Source organism: Varanus komodoensis, unplaced genomic scaffold (genome assembly GCF_004798865.1).
Source record: "Varanus komodoensis strain SLA01 unplaced genomic scaffold, ASM479886v1 scaffold14_1, whole genome shotgun sequence".
Lineage (NCBI taxonomy): Eukaryota > Metazoa > Chordata > Lepidosauria > Squamata > Varanidae > Varanus > Varanus komodoensis.
Genome location: NW_025335438.1, coordinates 5,122,754 through 5,138,937, shown reverse-complemented (window position 1 = coordinate 5,138,937; position 16,184 = coordinate 5,122,754). Strand labels below are relative to the sequence as shown.

The following is a 16,184-nucleotide window of genomic DNA, read 5'->3' as shown; positions in this document are numbered from 1 at the left end:
GACATTAATGGCTGTGTGTTGAGTTATTTTGAGGGGACAGCTAATTTACACTGTTATACAAGCTGTATACTCACTACTTTACATTGTAGCAAAGTGTCATTTCTTCAGGGTTGTCACATGAAAAGATACAATAAATATTTACAAAATATGAGGGGTGTACTCACTTCTGTGATATACTGTATATTTTGTATTACAGGTGGCACTAGGATCCAGATAATAGTGTATGTAAAAGGTGTGTACACAAATCAGATCTATATGCCCTGGTAAAAGTTATCTGCTTTTTACCTGGCTCATTATGACAATCAGCTATCAGAAAAATCAGTATCCCAGCACAAAAGGCTGGCTTAAGTTCCATAACGTGGCCAGTCCCTAAGAAAGGGTAACTTTTCTTACAAAACAGCAAGGGACAGTTAAATGGCCCATGTGTTTAATGGTGCTGCACTCCATCCATGGAGGTGTTTGAAAGAGATAAGGCACCCTTTGAACAGAAATTTGGACTTCTCTAAGACGACAGACCATATTCCTATAGAATCTATGGAAAACTGCAGTTAACCTTGACAGAAGTCAAGAAGCTCCATTAAGGTAATCCAAGAAAAATGAAGCACCTCTAGGAGTTAACAATCTCCAAAGGTGGGAGAAGTAAATAAAAGTTTAGCCTCTTAGGGATCTTCCAGAAGAAAAGAGATTCTTAGTTATGAAATGGAGGACAAAGAGCCTAATATAATAATCAGGCTCTTACTGAATAGAGACTTTAGTTCAAGTAAGCAAGGTAGAATCTGAGAACCAAAATACAGAATTGTTTTAGAAATCCTGTCAAGTGCATAACTGCTTTTGGAACACACTTTGTGCATTAATTCTGTTTAGAGATACACACAGAAATATATCTAGACATTCTGGATCATCATGTATGTCCTGGTATTTTTTGTCTAAAGCTCAGTTCCTTCAGAGTGAAAGGCTATTTATTCTTTTAACTTGCTGATCAGTATATTACAGCAATTCACACACATTCAGCAATCTTGTCACAAAGAATTTAGCAACTCCAATGCTTCTTTCTGTACCTGAAACAAGGGGGAGAACATGTAAGTGTTTCCCTAGCAAGACAAATTGACACTAAAATTTTATGTTTACAAATTTTGCAAGCCTTGGTTCACAGTTTGTTTTTGTAAAGTTACATGTATGAGTGCTGAATAGGTCACTAGTATATTACACTTAAACATTACAAGAGAAAATTTGCAGATATTTGAAGAACTGGGAAGTACATGAGCAATGGACAGTGACAGTGATTCACTGGGAGAACTTCAGCTGACACAGTTCAATGTTGCTCTTGCTCCCTTTTAGAACTTTTCATTTTGAGGACCAACTCAGCTTGCTTTGGCAAGTTTATACAAATGCCATCATAGTTCTGTCTCTTTGCTTGAATTAAAGCATCAGAGTGATTTGCCCAAATAAGCCTTCATCTGTAGTCTTTACTTTGTGCAAAAACTGGACCATGGGAGGCCAGTTTCAAATTTCTGCCCAGTTGTGAAACCCATCAAACTGGAACTTAGCCTTAGGGTGCTGCTATCCCTAGCTCCAGGGATGAATCACCACATACAAAAATGATTAAAAAATCACACCCAGAATTTCATCAAGATTAGATACATAACTCTTCAATTAAGCTACTTTCCTGAAATAAAACCTCACAAGTTTAGTTTATCTATTCCTGCTTCTCAGCAAGGAGATTAGGAATGCACTGTAGCTGGCCTAAAGATTTTTTTTTTAATACATATATACTGAATTTTGGGAATAACTGGGAAGAGGTAATTCAGAACAACTGCTAAAATGCTTGAAAATATGTTACACTGACAACAAGTGAATTGCTTACCTGCTTATCCTCCTCTGTGTGTGACAGCCGATCTTTGGCCTTTGTTAACCACAGAAGGGCCATTTTTCTGTTGTTTAACTTCATATATGTTTTTCCCAAAAACAGTAAGTTTTTACTGTAGAAATTTGGCTCAACTGCACAGAAGGAAGAGGCTTTAATATACCGCAGTCCGCAACGTATATGCTTCTAGATTTAGGAAACACACTGTATGATCTCACCAAATATATTTACAGCTACTCCCGCAACAGCAGGTGGTTGGACCTGATAGCCTTCATGGCCCCTTCCAAACTCTACTTTTCTATGATCTTCCTGATTCAGTATTGTACAACGTTTAAATGATTAACAAGGTTTAGTTTCACTGATCCCCTGCCCCCCATCACACACATGCTGCACCAAGTAACAAAAAATCCTATGAAAGAAGGATGGGAAAAGCAACAATTTCTTTCTGCTTAGGTTACAAGCAACCAATATCTACTTCCTCACAATTAAAAACAAAAATAAATGGCATGGGTACTGCTAAAGGTCATTCCTAACTTGGTGACACTGGTTTGACCTATACATGCATGTATTTTGCAGGAAGACATTTGCTTGCTTGCTTACTTATTTAATTTGTATGCATGTATTTTGCAGAAAGACATTCATTCATTAATAAAATTTGTATGCCATCCAATTACTAAAGTGTCTGGACAGCTAACAGCATAAATAAATTGACGACCCACTCTGGCTGCAATTAATAAAATAAAATAATACAATCCAATATTAAAACCTATTAAAATAATGATTAAATAAAAAGGTCTTAACCTGGCACCAAAAAACATAATGACGGTGCCGGGCAGACCTCTCCAGGGAGCACATTCCATAGATGAGGTGCCACCACAGAAAAGGCCCTCCTCTGGGTACTCTGTCTCCTCCTCTTTCACAGAGGGTTCCCGGAGGAGGGTCTCTGCTGCTGATCTCAGGGGGCGGGAGGGCAAATAGGGAAAAAGGTGTTCCTTTAGGTGTCCTGGTCCCAAGCCATTTAGGGCTTTATAGGTAATAACCAGCACCTTGAATTGAGCCTGGAATTCGATGGGAAGCCAATGGAGCTGATAGAGGACTGTGGTTATATGAGAATAACACCCAGTCCCCGACAGCATCCTGGCAGCTCTATTTTGAACCATCTGAAGTATCTGGACTGTCTTCAAGGGCAGCCCCATGTAAAGCGTGTTACAGAAATCCAACCGGGAAGTAACCACCAATGTGTGTGTTACAGTTGCTGGGCAATCCTTCTCCAGGTAGGGATGCAGCTGATGGATTAGCCGAAGCTGAAGGAAAGCGCTCCTCATCACCACTGTCACTTGAGCTTCCAAGGACAGCTTCGGGTCAAGGAGCACTCCCAAGCTGCGGACCCTGTCCTTTAGAGGGAGTGCAACCCTGTTCAGGGCAAGGCCCAGTCACCTACCCAGGAACTCAAATCACCCACCAACAGGACCTCCGTCTTATCTGGATTGAACTTCAGTTTATTGGCCCTCATCCAGCCTATTACCTCGGCCAGGCTCTGGTTCAGCACAGCCACTGCCTCACCTGGATTAGTTGAAAATGAGAAGTAGAGCTGGGTGTCATCAGCATACTGATGACTCCGCAGCCCAAACCTCCCGATGACCTCTCCCAGTGGTTTCATGTAGATATTAAATACCAAGGGTGACAAAATGGAAACCTGCGGTACTCCATGGCAAAGTTGCCATGGCGCAGAGCCAAAGTCCCCCAGCACCACCTTCTGGAATCAGCCGTCAAGGTAGGAGTGGAACCACTGCCAAGCAGTGCCTCCTACTCCCAGTCCCGCCAGCGTATCCAGGAGGATACCATGGTCGATGGTATCAAAAGCCGCTGAGAGGTCCAGGAGAACCAACAGGGATGCATTTCCCAACTCTCTCCCTGCACAGGTCATCATACAGGGCAACCAAGGCAGATTCAGTACTGTACCCGGGTCTGAAGCCAGACTGAAATAGTTCCAGATAATCAGTTTCATCCAAGAGTACTTGGAGTTGTCCCACCACCACCCGTTCCAACACCTTGCCCAAAAACAGGATGTTGGCCACCGGTCTATAATTGGCAGCCATCTCTGGATCCAGAGATGCCTTCTTTAGGACAGGCCTGATTACCGCCTCCTTTAAAGGAGCAGGCACCTGGCCATCTCTCGGAAAGGCATTAATAACCTCCAGGATCCAGGAACCAATCCCGTGTTTGGCTTTGGTCAGCAGTCACGAAGGGCAAGGGTCGAGTAAGCAGGTGGTAGGATGTACTTGTCCAAGTACCTTGTCCACATCATCAGGCCACATTAACTGAAATTCATCCATTAATACCTGACCAGACGGAGTCATTGGTGTCTCCCCTAAGGGATCTGAATCAATTGTAGAGTCCAGCTCGTGACGAATCTGAGTGATTTTCTCCTTGAAGTGCTGGGCAAAGTCATCACAGCAGCCCATCGATGGTGGTACAGGATCTTTCTTAGGGCTGAGGTGTATTATCCCATGAACCACTCGAAAAAGCACCGCTGGATAGCACTGTGAGGAGGAAATGGAAGCGGAGAAGAATTTCTTCTTCGCCGCCCTCACCGCCACAGCATAGGCCCGATAATGGGCTCTTAAGTGTGTTCGGTCAGATTCATCCCATGATTTCCTCCACCTATGCTCTAGACATCTCCCAACCTGCTTCATCGCCCGTAATTCAGATGTATACCATGGAGATGGACAGGCTCTGCTTGGCAGGAGAAGATGCTTAGGGGCGATCATGTCAATTGCTCTGGCCATTTCCCCATTTCACAGTTCAAGCAGAGCATCAACAGGAGCGCCAGCTTGAATTAACTACACTGCAACTACTTAACATGGATGGACAAACTTCAGACTTGCAGAAATTACTTTGCTTTTTACTAGAACCCTACATCCACCTATGGGAGTCAGTTGCAAATTCGTGGATCAGGAGGGTGCACATATGGGAAAAATTAAGGAACAGGCACCTTCAAGCTTATGATCAGCCTCAAAATTTATGGCTGATATCAGAACCAAGCTCAAATGTTCTTTCACAGAAAAATCTACTCCTGTTTTTTCCTCTTCAAATATTTTTTCTATAACTAATCTTCAGGGGAGGGTTTTCAGATGTTGCTGCTGATATACAATTGCTAGGCTTATAAAACCCTTTTCTGGGTGAACTACAGCAAATAACTACTTTCTGCCAACCTTGGCTCAACAAACAGGACAGGCACCCTGCAGCTGAAAAACAGAATAGAGGTTCAAGATCTAAAGCAGTAATACATCTGCTTTACTCAGGAAAAGGAGCCCTTTTCCCCTTCATGGGTACCCAGTTTCTCTTGCAATATTGGGATGCCCTCCAGAGTAGCATCCCATAAGATACAATAGACTGCTGTCATAAATTTTTGCATCTCCCTTGTAAAACTTACCATCTTCAGCTTTCTGAAAGTAACGTAAAGCCTGCAAAAGATTAACAGTAAATAGATTACCACTAAAGTATTCGAAAGCCCTCTTTTCTAGAAATATGAAACTGTGAAATGTTACCACTGTGCTTACTAAAAAATAATGTTGCAAGATATTTCTTCCCCAATATTCATTTTTATTAGGATGTATTTATTTAGACATAACTTATGCTATAACATTGCATTTTGTTAAACAACTTTGTTTTTGATGTGATGCTTAACTAATCAGTTCCAATTCAGTCACATTTTTCAGAAACTCAACTTCTGTCTGATCAGTATGATCCATTTTATTGCACTGCAACCTTACAGTTCATGATGACTAACTTTCCTTATCCTTCTCTTTCAATAATGTAATAATAATATATTAATCAAAACAACAAAAATGTGTGCACAGACTATTGGGGCACAATACCTCTTCATAGGTAGAACTTGGTGGTGTTGAGAATAAAATTGCAGCTATTTTGCTCTGATACCATGGCATTTCAGCAAATGTGTAACACCTGTTAGAAATGCAAAAAGGCCTTGTTCAGAACATTTTAAAACAGCTGTAGTTAAGCCACTCCTAGCTTGAACAACTTCAGCAAAACTGGCTTCTCTGCCACCAATGCATCAGGAAAAATGCTAGGTAAGAGCTGCCATCCTTACCTCTTTTGTTAAAGTAGCTGTCAATCAGGATTGGGCATAATGGTTTCTGCTGCAGTGAAAACCAATCAATACCTTCCAGGCAACAAGAGAAAGGGCTTGTGACAGCTAATTAAGGAAGTATATGCTAATAACGTTTCATTTACTTGAAGTATTAAAGAGCAATTTGAAATTAACATTTTAACTATTAAGACCAAAAAATAGAATCCTTACTTGACACCTCTCTGAAGTGGATAACCAGAACTTGGGAAAGTTCTTAAAACAATTCAGGACACTTATCAGGGATTAGGCAGCATATAAGGGGCTAATTTTGGAGTGTGAGCAAGAGACCAAACAAAACAAACAAAAACCACAACCCCATATAGGAAATATAACAGTCTAGTCTTCCTGACTCCCCCAATGGAATGCTGAGATTCTGAAAATGGAAACTACTTGTCTCAAACTGCAAAAAAAAAAAAAAAAAAAAAGCCCTGCTGCAGTACAAGATGATGCTACTGAAATAGTATTTTATAATGTTGTTTTACAAGTTGGTGCCAAGAGGATAGTTAATTAAGCCAGGAAAATACTGCAGTAGAAGAACTGAGCAACTAGTTTGTATTGCATATTCCATCTAGAGAAAGTACTGGCAGCACAAATATTTTGTTTAGAGACTACCTTACCAAATGCCCATAAGATGGAGTGATGTAGCATCCTTCGGATTCAGTTCGATTGCTTTCTGCCAATAAAAGCAACATGCAAAACGGTGCTGAAACCATTCTAGTTTAATACTCACCCTTCAACCCTCCTCCCACACAAAAATGCTATGGATATACTCCTCAAAGCGTTTGCCTCTCTGAAGGAAACACTGTATTCCGTATCAATTAGGTTTCATATAGGTTTTATTCAAAGGAAATGGAATGATCTGTATGTTCAAAATTAGTTAGCCTATTACTTTGTGGCATATCAAAGATTAAATAAATGACCAAATCATTAAAAGTGTTCATATTTCTGATACATCCTTCCTTCCCCACACACACTCCTGTTTATCACCAGGGACACCACTCCAACTTGGGAAGAGGGAGAGAACAGGACACAGACCAAGGTCCAAAGGCTCACTGTTGAATATATTCAAGATTAAACAAACTTTAGGAAATAAATTTATATGCTGTAGTTATTTTGAGAAATATATTCAAGTAGCATCAGAAGGGCATTCCTGGTGGTCTCTCTCCTTTACATGCACACATTTATTAAGCTGCAGATACTTCAGCTATCCTCACTATAGCCTAAAAGTGTTTGTATGACTGCTCCTTAAGTTTTGCAAATTCACAAAACTAACTTCAGCTGGCAAAAGCAATATGTGATGACACTCAAAGAAGGAAGGGTATAGTTCAGGGGCAGCAGAACAGAGTTAATGAAGCTGAGCCTAGTCACAAGGAGATTAACACTTTCTTCCAGCAAACAAAAAAAGTATTTCCCAGTCCCCACTTTCAGCAATTTAGGAAAATCTAGGGCACTAGAAAAAAGGAAACAAGGGAATAAAGTAAAGAAGTAAAATAGTTTTTAAAAGGCAGTAGAAAGCATCTGCCCATGGTGTGAGAGAAAGAATGCATTACCTTGGCCAAAGCAGCAAGGCTGGTGACCCATCTATGGCAAGGGCAGACAATGAAATTGCCACAGCACAGTAATACAGACATCAGCCATCTGTTTGCCTAAGCAACAGGAACAGATTCCATACCCTCACAGTGAGGGCTATTCAGAAGTATGAGCCCTTAGTGATGTTACCATGAACTGAATCCCACTGGCTCTGTGGTGATGCAATGTTGCATAAGTAACAGGATTCCTGACTGGTTGAGATCAATACAGAGAAGATGAGGCTGATCCAAAATTTGTGATGAGAGAGAAAAGAGTGGCTGTGAGGCTTAGGAAGATGGGAGAGGGCAGTGTTGAAGGAAGAAAACAGGTGAAAACCTTAAAAGCCTAAAGTTGTAAAGGGGATGAACATTCAGGGCAGCCCTAATAAAGGTTATGAGTAACTTTAGAAGATAAGGAGTACCAAATCTGTGCTAATATGAATAGGAAACCAAGAATGCTTGGTTGTGGTTGTTAGCATTCTAGGCAAGAAGGCAAGAAGGAAGAAGTTAAAAAAAGGTTACTGCTAAGGAAACTAGCTATTTAACATAAGATCATTAAGAACATAAGCCGCTATCTTAGCAGTGCAGATACTTCATAAAAGGAGTAATTGCAGAACAGATGAAGAGATAAAAGGCTGCAACTTGAATACAAAGATCAAAAGGAAAGGAGGAGGAGCAACAGCAGCCAAGGATCGATGCCAGGCTGCAGGCTTTGATGTTCTAGTCCGTGAAGTTGGAGCACCAAACAAGCTCTTGGAGTTTCTTCGTATTTTAAGTGCTTCATTCAAGTCTGATGTCTGAAAATATTATTTAAGACACAGTGGCACATATTGCCCCAGAATGGACCAAAACACCGAGCGTAAAACAAATGCACACAAGCTATGGAGATAATGATTAAATACCTGGAAGTGTTCCTTAATAACAAATGCATTGGCAATTTTTGTCTTTATTCCTTCATAATCTCCAACATCACTGATGCAGATAGCATACCACTAAATAAAAAAGAACATTAAATATGCTATTTAGGAACACTGAAAGGACTTTTGTTACTGTCATTATGTCAGCAAATAGGAAGTTTCTTCTCACTGCTAAAATAAAACAGTAAAATGTGTCACCCTTTGCAAGTTTAGCCAGAAAAAAAGCCTGGCTGGGGCATATTGGGAGTTGAAGGCTTTTTTCTCTGTCTAAGCTTGCATAGGATTGTACCTTGAAAGTTTAGTTCAATTTTTCTGCTTTAAATCACCAGCAACACTACTTTTAAGAGGATAACCTTTCCTCCAATTTCTTGGGATCATGTCAGCGACACCATTATAATTAATTTTCTGTATTCTTTTTGATCCTCATAATGAACATAACTGGGCTAGTGCCTATCAAAGATAAGTTACATGTATTTGTTTCTGTATTTATTAAATTTATGCCATCTTTCCACAAATATTACTTAGTGTACAGTAATACAAAAATACATTAAAAGCAATTAAACCATATTAAAATGAAAACATCATTCACAATTCAAAAAGCCAAATTGTTAAGCTATAGGAGATTCATAACTAGTTCCCTTTCTATTTGCACATGCATGTAGCCACAAAAGTTCACTTAAATAATGTACCTTGTGCACACTAAAACACGAAGAATCTTTTTCAAGAGCCGCCTTTGCATACTCAAGGGCTTCATAGGTCAACTGCTTCTTTTTCTCTGCAGAAGTATGACTAAGATGAGCTAGGTCTCGTGATGCTCGTGCCAGGCGCCACAGCACCTGAGCATTCTTGCTGCAAATATAAAAATGAATATTAATCCTGACCAGGCCACAGACAATCCGTGTGGAGCCATAACTATGATTTTATTATTAGAGTACCAGGAATTTTGGAATGTTCTTCACATGTCAGGAAGAGGAAGCTAGTCCATCTAGTCCAGTATTTTCAGCACAAATTGGCAGTAGCTTTCTAGGGTTTTAGGCAGGGGTTTCTTTCTAATCCTACCAGGAGATGTCACAGACTGAATTGTCTTTAAAGCAAATGCTCTATACAGAGTGATAGTCTTTCTCAAGTTCTTCTCACTCCCACTTTTTTCCCCTTTGTTTTCTGACATGAAAACCAAAGGCTAAACAAAGAATGAACTTTACACAAGTTATTTGTGATACACCTCAGTGAACTTTTAAAGGCTATAAAAATCTGTTTCCTTATTTCATCAATGGCCTTCCTCCTGAAAAGAACAGGTTACAGTATAACAACCATTCACCCCTAGTATCATTACTTAGAGGCATTCTAAAAGACCTTACTCACATCCCTTCTGGTGCAATATCATGGTTCTAGAGGCCAAGATATTTCTCAAAACTGCCTTCTTTGAGGGACAATGTGACAGATTTGTCTTTGTCCACAGATTATTATGATACAGACTTCTTTGCATTTAGCCTGATATGAATCAGCATGCCATATTCCAGGAACAAAGTGTCAGTAAGAAATTGTAAGTTTACAAAATTCCTGGCATGAACACAGAATGTTTAGATAGAGGACTCTGCGATTTGGAGAGAGATTTTTCTCTTCTTTTACTTCTACAAGACCCACATTTGTTGTAACAGCATTGAATAGACACAAAAATGCATTATTACAATGCAAACACATTTCTAAGGAGTTATAGTTTAGTCCCAGGAGCATTTTCTTTAAAGTAATAAGTCTCATCCACATGAGATTACTGAGCTTGTCAATATGGGTATGTCTCAATCTCCTCCTGAAGTTAAATGCTTGATTCGATAAGGAGAGGTATAATGCCTTCAAGTTTTTCAATTTATGATATCTTACTGGAACTGCTTACATTATGCCTTTCCACAGAAGAGAACTTCTTTAATAATTATTTCCCCAAAGTTTCCAGCCGTTATTTACAAGTGATATATTTACTTCTTCTCTTGACAGTTTTTTCTGAACACAGTTCCTTAAGTTCTCTTAACAAGGTGCAATCTGATTCTTTTACAATCTTTTATGCAGATTTACTTGCATCATAATAATCTAAACATGATTAAATGTGTACAATTATTTAGTAAGCAATTATCCTTTCCTCAAAATTTCTTATCTGAAGCACGTTTTACTTTTTCCTTGAGTTAACTGGGAATATCTAATCATTCCCAAAGCAGATTCTTAAACAAACAAGCAGTCTGACTCATCTTAAGGCAGTTTTCTATGTTCCTAACCTTTCAGTTCCTGACACATGCACAGAACAAGACTTGGCCAACCCTGGAGCTGGCATAGTTTATTTCTCTACCACCAAGAGCAATGTCAGGGGTAATAAACTTATTTAGAAGGGAAGGAAGGAAGAACGGAGAAAGGAAGGGACCAGAAAAAAGGTGGGGTAGGGAATCCACTACCCCATGCTTCTACCCTATCAGTGCAAGCTGACAGGGTAAAGGTACAAGAGGTTCTTCTTCCTCTGTTTCTGCCTCTCCCTCTCCATAGCATTGCTCTGCACTATAATATAGTAAACAGTCACTGTTTTTTTGTAAATGTATGAAGCCACAGAAAAATGAATATAGTTAATAAGAGTTTGCTAATTAAGCACTGTAAGAGAATTACATACAAATGGGAAGGAAGGTTGCTCATACTAAATCATATTCCTTTAAGAAATTGCTGAGAGATGTTTGCCTTCTATTATTTCAAGATATTGGACCATGTTTTTCCATATCAGTCTCTTAACTCTAAAGCCATTACTTATTGAAGCAACATAAATGTAATTATTTTTCAGGGCTTGTAAAAATTTGAAGGACTGTATCCAACAAGGCACAACTACTAATTTAAAGTATTATGTACTAGCATAAACTATCCTAGTAAAATGCCAATAGTGATAGCTGTTCTGAAGATTTTCCTGGGCAATCTAGTGCCATTGCACTACAGTAGTTTACATTAATACAATATAATTGATTAGCAGTCCACACCCTGTCGGATACTGCCTAAAATGATTGTACCACAGATGTTGATATCATGTGTAATTCCATCAGTCACTAACCAGAATCACTACTGAGCACAATAAATGATCATATTATTTATTCATATTATTTGATATGATCATATTATTTATTCATATTATTTCATAAAATAATCATATTATTTGACAAAGCTTTTCACATGCAGTTACACTACAGGGTGTTGGGAGTCCCACCTAACAACTGGCAAGCACCTTTTTCTGTGTGCTGGCACATCCCACAACTAGCATCCAAAGGAAATATGTTACAAAAACATACCTGTTTTTGTGTTGATTCAGCAACTGCCAAAGTTTTTCAGTTTCACCGCTCCCATACAGATAGTCTGCTTGGTCTAGGAGTTCATCCACTTAACGTTGGTTAAAACAAAAACAAGTATGAATATCCAATTCCATCAAATATTCACTAGACAAATAATCCAGCTGGCTGTTCATCACGAATATAAAATTAGTTAGCAGTATCTTTTCTATTGCTTAGACCCGACTCTTCTAAGTTAGTGCTTTCTAAATGTATTGGACTGCAACTCCCATGCTGACTGGGAATGGTAGGATAGCAGTTCAACACACCCAGAGAGCACCAGACAGGGAAAGCCACCTTAACCATTCAGCTATTGCTATATTTCATACTAACTACATTATGCAACATTTTATAAAGTTTATTTTCAGTCAATGACTGGGGCAATCTTACATTTAATATCCTATGGGGCACAAAAAACCCAAACAATATCCATTTATCAGCATATTATGTGCCCTATTTTCCATATTTCCCACATTTTCTAGGCCCAATGCCCTATGAAAAACACACCCCTTTTTAAAAATTTGTAATGCCACATTGGAAAGGCAACACTGTATTGGCTGGGCTCTTCCAGAAAAATGGAGGAGGTTAAACATGCAGTGTGGTTAATTTTCCCGGTGTCCAAAAACCACAATAGTTTCTTGAAGCAGTGCAAAAGCCTTATAATCAATCTTCAGAAAGAAGAAGGGGTTGCAGTTTGTACATACTGGTAAGTCTCCACAATAGTGGCAGAGAGGAACTTTAGCATATTCACTGCATGAGGTATTGCCTTTTGGTCTTCACCTGGAGAGAGGAACTGAAGTGTCACACAGACAACTTCGGAGGCCCACAGAGCATCCCCTGACCTATTCAGCGAACTGATATGGACACAGATAAAAGGGAGTATAGGTTTTCTTTCACTTGCTTATATTCTGCATCCATAGCTCTTTACTGTATTCAATACAGCCATCTTGTATTTAGTTGTTTTGATTTCTTGCTAAGTTTCCTTAAATCTAAAGTGCTGTGCCTTGGCTGGACCAGGTCCCTTGGGTTAGATCAAAACTGAGGACTAATAAACAGGCAGGGAAAGGCATTTCCAGTCATTCTGTGTCCCTTGATCTGGATTTTTCTTACATGTGGTTTTAAATGCAGGCTTGGGGACAGATTTTCTAAACTGATGGCCCACTTTTGTAAGCCATGCCCAAAAAGTGACATTTTTGGTAGAATGGTAAGAGTATAAGCCAAACAAATGAAAGCATTAAGATGTAATTTTCAGCTAGAGAAACGTCTTAACTCCCAGCATGCTGCACCCAGTATGGATATTGTTGTTTATCTTTCTAAACATTTATAGGATTGGAGCTTTAATGACTTAAATTAACCCATATGAAACCAAGTAAAAACACAGTAAGCTAGCAAAACAATTAGAAGCACAGCAGTGTGGTTACAGCTTACCTTGGACATCAGCATGAACCACAACAGATTGAGAGATTAATATATATGTTTTGTATGCCAGGTAAGACAGTGCTGAAAATGCAAGTCCTCTTCCAAAAAATTTAGATTTTTCAAAAACCTGGAAGAGAAAAATAACAGGCTACAATCATAAGCATATTGACTTGAAAGTAGCTTTAGTGGAAACACAAAGAATTTATTTCTGAATAGACACAGATAAGATTGGCCTATTTGCATAGTTTTTTGTTCCAAGTTCTGATGGAATTCTTCTATTATAACACTGAGATCTCAGTTTCATAACTAAAATCAAAAAGTTGCTGTGAAACTAGGTCTCAAGTCCAAGAGTTCTCACGCAATGCAATCTACTGCATATAACTCAGAACAAACTTCCAATGAGCTCATTTCCAGGGAAGTTTTAGGTCAGGTTTAGATATAACAATACTGGTTTGTATTTTTATCTGAACCCAGTAAAGCTCACTAACCATAGCCTGAATTTATTTGGGTGGTGAATCAAGGTTTATACTGTCACATCCAAACATGGTATCCTAGTTCATTGCATCATTCCATTCTTACTACCTACCATGTTAGCGTGTTTAAAAAATGAAACCACATTCATGGCTAAGATACTCACAGGAACTTCGACAGACCATTTCTTCTGTCTTATTCTTGTCTGGCCACTATGTGATAGAAGCTGGACTAACGCTGGATATAAACCACTGTTCACACTTGTTCTTCTACTTGCAGACCGCACGTACACATGTGTGATGTACGTGAATTATTTATATCTCACCTTTCAAGTTACAAAGGTCTCCAAGGCAATTTCTCAGTAATATTTAATAAAATCACTGTAAGCAGTATTAGCTTTCATCCTGCATTAACAAAACACTAGCATTTGTCACATTTAGGGTCACTGTGGTCTCTTGACTCAAAGAACTCAACTTTTTTTGTTCTTTGATTTGGGGCCTATTGACTGCGGCAGAAAGGAACCCCATATAACTACTCCAACTGAGATTCTAGAGACCTTTTTTTCCCAGGCATGTTTTAGTGTATAGAACACAAAACAAAAACCCTGAAATTTTCAGACAGGCAACTGAATCTTGGGGACTTTTTAGACTAGGACCTCCATGACATCTTAGGAAAAGTCTGTACTAATAAGTATGCGTAGACAGAATGTGATCCAGGAGGCTCCAGAGTCATGATGGTGAATGAACTTAATGCAATACAGGAGGCTCCAGATGCTATGCTATTTTTGCCACACCCTTTCGCCTTCAACCCAGCCCACCACTGGAATGCAAGCCACAGGGGATATCTCTGAAATTGAATTCTACCTTGGGGTTTAAAGCAGTTGGACATCCCTGCTATGTATAAATGAGGGTCTGATGTCAGCCACTGCTCACTCCAAACCCGAGTTCTCTGGCCCCACCCAGTGGATTTCTAAAGAGGGAATATGGTCCTCAACATTAAAAAGACTGCTCACTCCTGCCTTTACAGAGTTTCAGAAATACTGAAATTAAAAAGTTTTATTTATTCCTAATTCCAAAATACATGTGGGAAAAAACATATTTGCAAACAAAGCAGGGGTGGGGGAGAAGCAGCACCTCAAACTGATACAAGAAGATGCATAATACTGAGGAAGCACACACAGTATTAGGAGCTCAGCCTCAACTGAAAGGAAAGGAAGCTCTGTTGTTGTATTGTTGCAAAGAGAAGGAAAGATCCTGAATGCAGGCTACACTATATACATGCAAAAGCATAACTTCATCAATATACGATTAGAAAAGCATTTGTGTGTTTGTAGCGTCCACATCAGTAGCAATTTTTTCAACAAAGAATGCAGAATTCCTTAAAGCCCATAATTTATACCGATCAGTGTACATGAATAAAGTAGAAAAAATCAGGGCTTGGCATCACCAAAATCTCATGCAAAAACATGTGAGCTGCACAGAATGTTTGTGGATCACATAGCTTATAAAATTACGATGTATTTTACAGTATACGAACTTTTTTCAGGAAAAGATACCCCAAAATATAGATATATTTAAATGTGTTCTATTAATGTCTAAGGACAAGAATTTGATTTTTGTTCTATTGAATTAATAAATTTGAGTCTTACAGTCTTAATACCTTAATTTGATTAGAATTCAGGTTGCAATCCCATAAGGGCTTACACAGGTGCAAACGTTATCCATTTCAATAGGACTTATTTTTAAATAAACATACACAATACATGATTGTTAATCTCATTAAAATCCTGCACACACTTACTAGGGAGAAAGTGCCACTGGAATTTGTGGTATCTACTTCTAAGTAAACATACTGAGCAGAAGAGTAGAACATAAGTATCTTTAGAGTGGACCCTCAACTTTTGGATGCCTCAAAATGCAAACTTATATGTTTACGTTATGTACTACAGAACACAGTGGGAACTGTGCACAGGCTACTAGCCTGTCACCTTACTAACTCTAGAATGCTCCCAGAATAAAATTGCCTCCAATTGCACTGCGTAGATACAACGGGCGTGGGAAGTGGGGCAGAACGACTCCAAAAGAAGCCTTGTGCGGAGAACTGTATTTTCTACATCGCGTTCCTCTGAAACCAGACTCGGCATCGCTACACCAACTCCACGCGCCTAGGAACAAACTCTGGATACGTAAGAAAACCGGGGGAAACCTTTAAGATGTGCACATCGGACAGCAACCGAACCTCGTTTCCCCTGCCTCCATGTCCGAAGACAGCTTGGTGCCGCCAGCCGAATCTAGCTCTTAAAGCCTCATAGCAGAACCCTGACTCCACCAAAGAGGAGCCCCGATACAAACGCCGCACTCCCACGGCTACAGCAACAGCAACCCTCTCCATGACACGAACCTTTCCGGTTCAGCCAACACAACTCTGGCGCCGGAACTAGTCATTGCT

General features: G+C 39.4%; 1 protein-coding gene across 3 annotated transcripts; it reads right to left on the bottom strand.

Annotated features, from left to right (window-relative positions):
• Positions 1 to 164: 164 nt before the first annotated feature.
• RMDN1 (regulator of microtubule dynamics 1) lies at positions 165 to 16,130 on the bottom strand. Of its 3 annotated transcripts, none has more exons than XM_044424316.1 (10): positions 15,942 to 16,130; positions 13,275 to 13,392; positions 11,811 to 11,898; positions 9,192 to 9,351; positions 8,488 to 8,577; positions 6,635 to 6,690; positions 5,746 to 5,833; positions 5,301 to 5,331; positions 1,865 to 1,998; positions 165 to 1,058 (listed from the first exon to the last, which is right to left on the bottom strand). In XM_044424316.1, the coding sequence occupies exons 1-10, from the start codon at positions 16,125 to 16,127 to the stop codon at positions 1,020 to 1,022; spliced, it is 990 nt and encodes a 329-aa protein (XP_044280251.1). In that variant the 5' UTR covers positions 16,128 to 16,130; the 3' UTR covers positions 165 to 1,019. The 3 variants fall into 3 exon arrangements, with proteins under 3 accessions (XP_044280251.1, XP_044280252.1, XP_044280253.1); XM_044424317.1 differs by having other exon boundaries at positions 15,975 to 16,130; XM_044424318.1 differs by lacking the exon at positions 15,942 to 16,130 and adding an exon at positions 15,537 to 15,932.
• Between the last annotated feature and the right edge of the window lie 54 nt (positions 16,131 to 16,184).